The sequence below is a fragment of the Cucurbita pepo genome, chromosome 12, assembly GCF_057944985.1.
Source record: "Cucurbita pepo subsp. pepo isolate OVF chromosome 12, ASM5794498v1, whole genome shotgun sequence".
Taxonomy (NCBI): Eukaryota; Viridiplantae; Streptophyta; class Magnoliopsida; order Cucurbitales; family Cucurbitaceae; genus Cucurbita; species Cucurbita pepo.
In genome coordinates, this window is record NC_141809.1 from 14,036,694 (window position 1) to 14,048,397 (window position 11,704).

At 35.3% G+C, this 11,704-nt stretch overlaps 1 protein-coding gene across 1 annotated transcript; it reads right to left on the minus strand.

The window, feature by feature from the left end:
* Window positions 1-196: 196 nt before the first annotated feature.
* Window positions 197-10,852, minus strand: LOC111806817 (homeobox protein LUMINIDEPENDENS). The gene is made up of 13 exons (XM_023692299.2): window positions 10,503-10,852; window positions 9,338-9,365; window positions 9,040-9,170; window positions 8,286-8,734; window positions 8,074-8,167; window positions 7,527-7,620; window positions 6,925-7,054; window positions 6,793-6,844; window positions 6,671-6,711; window positions 6,502-6,590; window positions 4,729-5,157; window positions 2,118-2,647; window positions 197-1,646 (listed from the first exon to the last, which is right to left on the minus strand). Exons 1-13 carry the CDS (start codon window positions 10,674-10,676, stop codon window positions 711-713), a joined length of 3,177 nt encoding a protein of 1,058 aa, XP_023548067.2. The 5' UTR covers window positions 10,677-10,852; the 3' UTR covers window positions 197-710.
* Window positions 10,853-11,704: the final 852 nt, after the last annotated feature.

An 11,704-nucleotide genomic window follows, 5' to 3' on the forward strand; every position in this document is an offset into this window, starting at 1 on the left:
AAATTAAAAAAGTGATAATTTTTAATTGTGTATTCAATATATCCTTAAATTTTTTTTTTTTTTTTTTTTGTAATAACTCATTTACTAATGGGATAATTTTCACTAGTTTATTTTTTTAACTTTAAAAATTTAATTAAATCCTCAAAATTTAAAATTTATTTAACACAAAAATACTTTTTCCATTAAATATAGTAAGTTGAGAGAATCAGTAATTTATGATAATGATTAAAGATGGTTACAAATCAGGAAATTACTGGATAGCTAGCTCAGGCCAAGCTAATGGAAAAGCCTCTTTCAGAGTTAGACTGAGAATAGGAAGATCAATGATCTCATCAGCATACTTCCAAAGACAGAGAAGAACACTAGTAATAATTGATATGAAGAATGATACCCCATCCCCCCCCTACAAACTCAATCTCCTCGAAACTAAATTTTACAGGTCAAAAGCCAAAGCACCGAAGAACACGAAGAATACGAAGAACACTTAGAACACGAAGAAGGATACTCCTCCTGGTTGCGGTGGGCCGTTGTGAATTTGTGTTACTTTTCATTATATAAACTGGAAAACACAGAACAGCAATCTCAACCCATTCTCGTTGAGAGAGGCACCTTTTTTTCAATGCTGTTCATACCCATTTTAACAGCCAAAACCAAGCATCTGTGAGCTCCTTCAGCTAAATCTCGTCCTACTGAAACAATAATTCCCAGTTTCAAAATTGCCGATCACGCCACCTCCTGTTGTTGTTGGTTCCATGTCTGTTTTGCTCTTGATATCCATAAGGACTCCTCTGCCTCTGCTGCTGGTCTGCAGGCCCATAGCTTCGTCCAGAATTAGTTCTGGGCTCTGAGATGCTTTTGTCCGGCCTGCTATACTCCTGAGTCCTTACTGGACTGTTCTCAGGACTCCATGATTCAAATTCATTTCTCCCCCATGAAGGGCCTCCTCTTGCTGCCATGGATCCTCCAACAAATTTACCGTCATTTCTTTGGTTAGTTCCAGAGTTATAGTGTGTACCAATATCCTGCTGTCTTGGTTTCCAAGAACCTAAACTAGGGGCTGATTTCTCAGAGGGTGGTAAAGAAATATTCACACGAGTTTGATGTGGATGCTCAGACCGAAATGGCTGTATTTGTGACTGCTGCCTTTGCTGCTGTATCAGTGGCATTCGTGTAGGGGTCGGAGAAGGAGGCGAATGGAATGAGATTGGTACTCTTTCTGGTATGTTTGATGCAAAAGTAACAGGTTTTACAACATTCCCACCTTCTACTCTCACTGAAGAGACAGCTGCTGTTAGTTGATTAACTAGGGGCTCATTGGTGATAGGGAAACTCCTCAATGCCAAGGCTATTTCCGAGTTCGGTAATTGAACATTCGGAGAGTTTACGATGCCCTGTTGGTGCTGGTGAGAATGAAGTACGTGATGGGATTGACGCCCATTGATCATAGTTTGTGGAAGTGAAAATTGAGAAACTGATGCAGGAAGCTGGTGGGACACTGATGGCATAGCTGCGTGTTGTTGGTTTGGAACACGCGACACTGCAATGCTTGATGCATCAACTGGTGGGGAAGCGAGTGCTACTCTGCTTTCTGCAATGGAATCTCGCTGTGAAAAAGGATTCCTCAAGGCTGCTGGTTTCCATCCACTCTGTAATTTTAAGGGGAAAACAATCATCAGCAAATACACAATTTTGAAATAACTTTTAGTAAGTTTGCTTGTAAAAGAATTGTTCCAAAAGCTTGCATTCAAGGCAAGCATTAGGGTTCATGGGGGGAGGGGAAAAGCTCAGAGACCAAAATCCCTGTTAAGAACTGAGATGCTATGAGTGGGAAACTCATAAATAAGTTTGATTGAGCGACACCCAATTTATCATGAAAATAATAGGTGAAGGAAGACCCAACAATCATTGACGTGATACTGGCAGCCACATATATGTCGGGGACGGGTGAAGTTGAGATTAATATCGAGCCAGAAATTATGAATAAACAAAAAAGAGGTGCTATTTGCTGCCCATGTTTGACTTGATGAAACAGACAATAATCTGGTTAAGCACAAAATATAAGCAACATTTTTGCAAGTACTTTTGCAACAGCAGCAAAATGAGCCTAAGTCACGCACCGTTCCAGCGTTACTCGAAGGAGTTGGAGATGGAAGAGAGACTTCAACTTTCTCCACTGCCTTTTCCATCCTGTTGACGCTGCCCAAATTACTAGCTCCACTTGCTTTAATCATATCCAACAGCTTTACAGTTTCCTCGGCAGGCAAATTACCAGCTTGGCTAGAAGTGAGAGCATAAACTAATTCTGGATTTTTCAAAAGTACGGCAAGCAACTCGAGATCTGGTTCATCTGCATTTGGCTTGGGATCTTGAGATGAGATCACCTCTGATGGAACAGCAGCATCCACCACATGATTACGAACTTCTGTTTCTGAACTTTCATTATCAGGTAATTGCTCAGTTAGAACTTCAGGAGTCAAAGAGTCATCATAGTCCATTTCAAGGTCCCATGGCTCCTTGGGATTTGATGGTATGTCAAGGATGGTCTGGTAGAAAGTCTCCTTTTCTCTAGAGTTCCTAATGTTTTGGAATCCAGCTTCTTTACTGTTCTCGCCACCACCTACCCTCCAGAGATCATTGTGTTTCATTTCTGCACATAGAAAGAAAGTGAGGCAAGCTGTGAAATTATATAACCATGACAGATATCAAAAATAAAATAAAACCAGAGAATTGACAGAAGTATCTGTGGTCAACTACTATGATCCTAAAAATAATATTGTCACCAAACTAAGACGAGTTATCGTTCATCTGGAAAGATATGTGATACAGGATGAAGAATGCATTCTCAACAAAACTGGTGAATTGAAATCTCTCTTCAAACACCAGATGAATTCGGTTTTTAACTTCTTTTACACCATACAGGAAAAAAAGTAGTTCATTTCATTTGATGGTTCGACAGAATGATAATCGCACGCCATCATAAGAGCAGATAAAACAGTCATAACTCAGATTTATTATTGTTAATATCATATTGAACTGTCAAGTTTAACTGCAGGCAACATAATATTGTAGTGTTTAAGGCCACTTCACAGAATTCCCTGTATTGAGTCCCGTATTTGACAAAGTAAAACTTTATTTTGGAATTTCTCTTGCTTATTTGACTGCTCTGTTCATTCGATATGGCTCTACATTGAATTGGTTGCACATTAAAAGCCTCAGCTTCAAAACAAGACAGTTCAAACTGAGGTAAAAGCAATATTTCAATCACACTACATTTACCATATTAAAGAAGGTAGCTGATTATAAGCACAATCCATTATACTGAGAAAATGTGTAACAAAATTGTACTCCATAGCAGATTTGGCTTACAACATTCCATGCACCACACACACCAACTCCCCCCCCCCCCCCCCCCAAAAAAAAAAAAAAAACATGCTGTATTAAATCTGTGACTATTACAGATAAGTGACCCCTGTACTCGATGGCCTGAAACAGTTTGGATAAGCGATAGCTGAGAACAAAACTCAAACCCAGCCCCTCTACCCCCACGAAAAGGAAAAAAAAAGGAGATAGAACAGACCATCATCCCTTCTGAGTTGATAAAAGTAATGTGCGTGTGTATATATATATTTGTTACTATACGATCAATAGAATAACGTAGTCTTTCTTCAATTTTTGCTTCTAGGAGAATCACACCTATCATCCCTTCTGAAGTTTCCCTTTGATCGTATAGAATATAAGTTGTACTCAAACACCAAATAACGAAGATATGTAAAAAAATGCAACATTAACATTTGTATTGGACCCACTAACAGAAAATTCAGAAACCAATGCTACCAGCATAAAAAATATAAATACAGAGAGAAAAGTGGAAGTATAGAAATGACTCCAGTTAACGTTCCAGGTTAGTTAGCCCTTTCCTTGCAATAGGCTTTACTATTTAAAGATTTCAATCCCTGTATTTTTTATCTCCAGGTCGTTTGCAAGGTTGGAAATCTGGTCTGCCCATTTGAAACCCGTGCATGGAAAGGTGCAAAGTGCAAGTATGCTGAGTGAAGGTAGGGTGTCTAGTGAAAGAGACCTTTCTATAATTTCAGGGAGGGAAAAAAGTAAACAAATCAAATTGAAAATCTCTACGCATTATAATTACTTCTTTTTTCTTTTTTATACCATTAGCTTGCAGCTGTCATCTAAATCTGATGGAATGAAGGCGTGGATGTCACATGTCTTTTAGTTCAATTCATACATGTTACGAGTGGATGCCCACCTTGCCGGGTTATCAAATTCAAATTTTGTTCAATTCAACGAAAACTTAAAAACATTGACAATAAAAAGAAATGTCCGTAGTACATGCATCTAAGAATTTAATAAAATATAAAAGTTCGTTCATAATGCAGGACCTATTTCTCTTTTTCTAATGGAAAACTATATAGTTTTTGTTAATTTGGTGTACTAGTACAAGCAAAGGGTGGTGGGAGAGACCTATGATCATAATAAATAAGAGCTTCCTTTCAAATCATAGTAACCAACACATCTGTATCGTGCCTAGTTTATCGGAAAACAGCACATCAATGTTTTATGTCATGTTTATATACCGAGCCAACATAATTTCTTCTAAATAAGTGGCATCTCCAAGTTTTTAACCCATGCAACCATGGTCCATGTTCATACAATCGTTTTAAAATGAAATATGTACTATAAAGGAAGCATAGAGTGTTGAAGAAAATGAACCTGGTGGCATCCGCCATTGGATCTGAACCCTCTTACATTTTTCCCCGAGCGAATCCTTGAAGCCCACTTCAATCTTTGAATGAACCGGGGTTTCAACCTTATTACTGATTTTTGGAGACAGCACCATAGCTTTTTTCTGGTCCTCAAATTTGGGGTGAAGGGAAGTAGTTTTAGGTGCTGGAGACGATGCGCCGGAAACTAAAGGTAATGGTTTATTTACATTCTCAGACTTCATACGTCCATTAGATGAACCGGTCTTCCCATACTTGCTCTGCATGAATTGTGCTCGCATTTTTGCTTTCTGAATATCATCAGTAGACATTGGCCGACCTCGACTCACAGGAGAAGTTCTTGGAGCCTGCGAATTTCTGGCAGTACTTTTCTGCTCAGGCTGTTCTACCATCTGAATTTTTCTACGTTCTCTGAATCCTTTTAACAAGCTAAGGAAATTAACTTTAAACGCTCCATTTACCAAAATGAATTGATCAATGCAAAAACGTTATTAGTTGGGTGAACCTTGAATTATTTATGTCAAAAAGAATTCTACAATGTCAATAGTGCAACAAAGAAAATCTTCTTCGGTATACCCAGAATTACTTTGGAACAATCAAACAGAAACAGCGTAAATAAGAAAATTCAAGCCCAACATGATAAATTGAAGGAGACGTGGTTTTTTATTGAACTAACGACCAAGTACAATGAGTAAAAAGTTATTAACCCTAAAACAGGTTTACTAAAACCAATTAATGACTCACAAGAGGAGAACATTATATCACCCATACGTAAACTAATCCATGACCCAGAAATGGGTTGATTTCTGGAAAGTTGAAACAAATGAACAAAAGTTTTGAGGAAACTGGAGAACCAAAAGAATTTCAGCATTTAAAAAAGAGGACTCCTGCCTTTGGCTAATCCAGTAATTTCTAGTTTCCCAACTGGCAACTCATGAAACATCCCTTTTTCATATCCCATGGACGATAGAGTTGAACTTTGAAAGAAAGTTAAGGGACCATATTCGAGACGAAGAAAAAAGAGAAAAATATATCAGCAGTCTGCTTAGTTGGGGAGTGAGTTTCTTTTTCAATGTAAGAAACATTCCAAAGATTCTATTGAAAAGAGCTTCCAAAACAGTCTATCAGAAAGGTATCGTTGCCCTTGGAAAAAGGTGAGCTTCAAATTGGAACTTGAAGAAAGAAATAAAAAACATAAAACAATTTTAGATTAGTCTACAAAATAGTTCGTAGTAAATATATCAAAACAATCCTTTATTTTTCTGTTGTTCTTTCAATTAAACCTTTGGGCTTCAGTTATGACAGCAATTTTAGGTGTCCTGGGTCTTAGATGAAGAGGCTGAAGGCAATATTTAACAGCTATTGAATGGTCAAAGACTCTGGAAAAGACAAAGATTTAGTGAGTAAACACTATGCAGAATGCTGCTTAGAAAGTTGGGATGGGAAGAAGACTTCAAGTTGTGTAAGGCTCTGGTAATTCAAATTGGTTTAGGTTTAGTTTGTTTTAGGGACCCTTTGTATCTACAGTTTGATTCAAGAGTTTTGACTTTGTTTCTTATTTTGGATAATTGTATTTGACTTCTTACAACATCAATGAGAAGAATGTTTCATTTTCAACCAGTAGCTGAACCTGTTATCAATCCTAGTGGAAAGGTTTCATGATTAGTAAGGAAAATTACACTTCCACTATACTCAAATTGGCCAACGTAAATCATAAAAAAAAGGCATGATATTAAAAAGTCAGAGTCTGTTCCAAGGATACTGGATGAAGATAAACCGAGGACATTTTTGCGATGCAAATCATCCGAAGAGGCCGGCAACAGTTTCAACGCTTGGTGAGATTCCAATTTCCTGAAGGAGAAAACACAATTGGTAGCCAGCAGAAAACAATAACCTTGGAGGACTTGAACGTTATTTAGTCAAATTCATACCTCGTGTTATCCACATTTACAATTGAAGAGGAAAAATTTTCCTGTACAGCAGAAAAAGTTGTTGAAATTCCAAAACATTATAAATGCTTAAAAAATTAAATCTAGATAGCCCAATAACTTACGGGTACATCAATATTCGACTTCCATGATTCGTCATACATAATGTCTCCAATACTGCAAAAAAATTATAAAATAATGAGACAAATGTTACTAATTTCCACGAACAAATAAATAAGTTAAAAATATGTACATGCCTCTGTTTCAGAATCGTATCTGTTTGTGAATTGGTCAAAAGTTTCATGCCATTGGGTTTCTTTAATGCTTGAGATCTTGTCAACAATTTGCTCCATCTTGACAATAAAAACCTTGCCCTGTTTGATATGTCTGATCTTCAAGTCAGAAAATGAGACTCAAAAATTCACAGGAGCAGAATAGAAGCAAACAAACATATTTTCAACGAGCAAACACAAATAAAGGTCATGGATATTGGAAAATCTCCACATGAAGCAAAATTACCATAACATAGCTAATTCATTAGCAGCAAATAAAAATTGCAATATAGCTACTAATATTTCTAAGGGAACTCCTCTACCTCCTACAATAAAAAAATAAAAAAATAAAAGGGCTACAAACTATCAATGAGAAAATGGCCACAAAAAGTAATTTAAGATGTATGTGAGCAATTAACAAAAAGCCTATCTCCGTTAATGATAAATAAGCAATTAACATGCACATAAAGGTGCCAATTGGAGCATTTAGTGTAAGATCATATCTGGTTGTAGTTCACAAAATGATACATTCCAACAAAGAAGAGAGGAGATAACACAAAAGCAAACACCAGACAACAAAATCATACCTGAAGTTCTGTAAAATCGCAAGTTGTTAACACTTTGAAGTATCGCTGATATATGTACAGGAAGAGCCTTGTGTAAAGGCAAATGACAAAAAACCTGCAAAGAATAATATAGATCAATTCTTTGTAATGCAGGGCTTCTTTATTTAAATGCAAAATTCCCTTAACATCTTCATGGTCACTGGGACAGAAAGCTAGAAACTACTACCTAATCCACTCCACGGGAGGCAAATTTAATGAAGGAGTCGAGAACCAAGAGCCATCAAAAAATACTCAAGTAATAATTCTTCAACTTGGGACAATAAAATTGCTAAATACTTGAACAATATGATATCACTTAGGAATAAACAAGCAATGTTAAGGTTATGATCCAAAGTTAGCTATATATATTACCAGCAACAAAACAATAATAATAATAGAACAGAAGCCAAATGAAGATGACCAACACAAGTCAGTTAAAAACTTTCATTTGTGCATCGAAGGGCTAAAAGCCTGCTACACTAGACAAAATCCTACCCACATAAGATACCTAAAAATGAGATCCATATACCTCAAGGATTACGTGAAGGAGACTTGTTTGTTCTTCGACAGCAGCTTGACTTAACCAAGTTGCTAAAATAATTGCACCACCTTTAGTCAAGAACCTAACACAATGCAAACAGATAGCATAATGAGGGAAATGGATACCAAAACAAGAAGAGAAAAACAAAACAAAACAAAAAAAATACAGACTCCCAACCAAATGAGTAATGTGAATAATACCAACATAGTACTGAAGAATTTTGTATCTGCAAGATCCATTCCATCAATTTAACCTGACCCGAAAATGTTTCTTCTTTCTGCATCATACTAAATATAGTTTGAACAAAATGCTTATCTATACCATCTATGCCAGAAAGTTCACTATCCTGTGTTGAACAGGACGGTCCATTATCAACATTACTTGGTTTGATAGTGTTTAAGGGAACTGGTGTATCAATATTTAAAGGAACTGGAGCTTCAGAGTTCAATTGAATTGGTGCATCAGAGTTAAAAGGAACCACTGCAGCAGAGTTCAAGGGAACTGCATCAATTGGCATACTGGGGTCATTGTCTATTGCAATCCCTCCAGCTTCAAGTTGTTTGCAAGAACTAGATTGGATGGATTTTTCTCGCGACAAACGGACTAGTTTCCTCACCCTTGAGCGTTGGCTATTAAAAAAATCACGGACCTAACAACCAGCAAACACAGAATATAACCAACCAAAAAAAAAAATTACATGTACGTCTTGATATAATAGAGAAGGATGGTCAGAGATCATTTTTCTCCCATTGGAGCTCTTACAAATTTCTTCTCTGTTTGTAACTATAGTTTTTTTTTTTTTTTTTTTTTTGTAATCTCCTTGGCTCTTTACGGTTGACTGCTATAATTTTCTCTCCGTTATGAAAGTGTGTTTCTTAGTAAAAAAAACCATATAAAACCAATCAAAACAAAACTATCGGATGAAAGAATGGACAACCAAGAAGAATATCAAACCTGTGCTACTTTGACACCAAATAAGGCACTGATTTCTCGGGATTCTTTCTTACTAAGTGCATCTTTAATAGAAAAAACAGTCTGCATATACTTTACAGCCTTGGGATTGAGCAGGTCACGGGGTCTTTTTCCTGAAAACGGAAAACGGGGATAAGTAAATATGATGACAATATACTGATAACGAAACTGAATCGCTTGATACCGTACTATTTTCATTTACTTAAACGATTTTCTATTATGCGAGTGAGTAAGAAAAACATCTTTGCAAAGTGAACAATAGTCCAAAGTCGGGAGTTACCAATTGTAATTGACAAAGCACCAGCAGCCTGTGCTTGGACAAAAAACAGCATGAAGTCAGTTATCAAATAAAATTATTGGCACCTTAAAATTGACCATGAAACCGAACTTTTAAGTTCTAAAGATCATAAACATGTCAAATTGCATTGTGGTGAGAACTAAGAGATAAAATGTGAAGCCTAGCAGAGGTTTATCTTGAACTAATAAATTGAAAGCATCTAAGGGGAAAGCATAACTTGCATCAAGAACAAGAGAAAGACCTCTATATACTTGCATTTAGCAAATAAAAGTACATAAACTAAAAATTTCATCCTAAACTCAAAAAGAAGTAGGAAACTAAGGAATCCACAATGACAAGAGAACTAAGAGGTTAGTGGTAGAGGAAACCCTCACCAAGAGCAACTATTAAAAGAACACATACCAATCTAAGTCAATCAGAAAAGGGTATGATTTTCAAAAAACTAAATATTTGTATAGAGCACTCCAACAATAGGTAGTGTACAACATCATTTTATCTTTAAAAAAAATGTAAAATATCACAAAAACTATCAAAAGAATTCTCATTGTCTTCAAAGACTCTTCGCAAACCAAAGTGGCTACAACAAAACTAAAATAGCACACTTCCAAAGGAAGTTTAGCTTTTCCTTTCAACCATCAACACGGAAGCGTTTCAAAAATTCCACCTTCCATTCAAAGTACAGCTACACATAATACTCATAAAATATTTCATATAAATTCAATAAATAGTGTCTTCCACGCTCAACTAGTAGACTAATATTCCGAGCAGCTTGCCAACAAGACCTCTCATCTTTCATGCCCCTAGATATTGTTAACATCATCTGATAACTGTAAGTTATGAAACCAAAACATAGAAACCATAGACATACATGCCCTTACTGGCAAGGACGAACGAGGTCAATTGTGCATACCCCAGAAAGAAAGAGAGCACAATGATAATACAAAAGGGCAATAAAACCTTAAAGTTGAAATCCAAATTCTTTACGCAGTCACCTTCTATTCGGTAGCACGAAAAAACAATGATTATACAAAAAAAAATGTACATGAAATCATGACCATTATCCCTAAACTGGAAAGCATTAGGCGTCCATTTTGGTTTTGAAGAACCAATTGCAAGACTAAATTAAATATAAAGAAAAAAAACGCACCATCTCTTGAGAGAGCGGGTTGACGCCAGTGAGTTTACATTGCGTGACGACAATTCTCTGCAGCTGATCGACCTGGGAGCGAAAGAGATCCTTTTGAGAGTCCAAAAATTTCTGGAACGACTCGGCCGAATTCCCAATCTCCAAATTGGACAAATCATCCTTCAATACCTCCATTGTCGACCAGAAATCTCGATTTTCTGAATCGAAATTGAACAAAAAATAAGCATTAAAACCTCAAAGCGAAGGATAAAGTATGGATTGAGGCAATAAATTAGGGCCTGAAACGAGGTAAAAAGGCATTCGATAATGAGAGAGCTTAAGGAAAGAGAAGAGAGAGAGAGATAGAGAGAGAAAAAGAGTTGCGTATATAACATTATACTACCGGAGCAGCAAACCACAGCCCAATCTACCACACGTGGGAACATATCACACGCTTCGTAAATATACGCTTTCTTTTTTTTCGTTTAATTTGCAGGTTAATTTTTTTTTTTTTTTTTTTTGTAACGTCAACTTAACCACTCGAGAATAAGGTTACAGTCTGATTCAACTCTACCCTACTTCTAAAAATATAAAAAATATTAAACGTTTGTAATCGAAGTTAATTAACTGGTAAATATTTAATATTTAAAATTTATAAGAATTTATTTATTATTAATGTAATATAAGTAAATTTTTTTAAAATATTAATAAAAAAATAATAATAATTTACAATCTAAAATAAATAATAAAATAATCACGATTGTGATGATAATTAATATTATATTTACTGAGTTATGCCTGAGCGGAAAAAATAATAATAATAATTACATAAAATCTAACTAGTTATATTAAATTTTTATTTATTTTATTGCATCAATTTATACCCTCTATTGATTGGCTAATTTAGTCATTAATTTCACAAATAAAGCCCAAAAAAACTTATTAATGACGTAAAAATTAAATTCAATTAGATTATTAATGAAGTGAAAAATATATGATTTTTTTTTTTTTTGTCATATTAAAAATATGTTTTATAATTTATTAAAGACGCGTAATAATACTTTTTTTCAAATAATTATTTGAACTAAAACCTACCTAAAAAAGTTTAAAATATAATTAGATATTAAAGAAAAAACTTAAATTATCAATTTTAGGATTTATATTTATCATTTCTTTTTTCTAAATTAGTCAAATATTTTAATAAAATAATAATTTGATTCCAA

Coding starts and splice junctions, on each gene's coding strand:
- LOC111806817 (XM_023692299.2), bottom strand. CDS start 10,676: ATGGAGGTATTGAAGGATGATTTGTCCAATTTGGAGATTGGGAATTCG. Junction 7,621..8,073: donor TCCTTCACGTAATCCTTGAG/GTATATGGATCT, acceptor TATTCTTTGCAG/GTTTTTTGTCATTTGCCTTT. Junction 6,712..6,792: donor AGTCGAATATTGATGTACCC/GTAAGTTATTGG, acceptor TCTGCTGTACAG/GAAAATTTTTCCTCTTCAAT.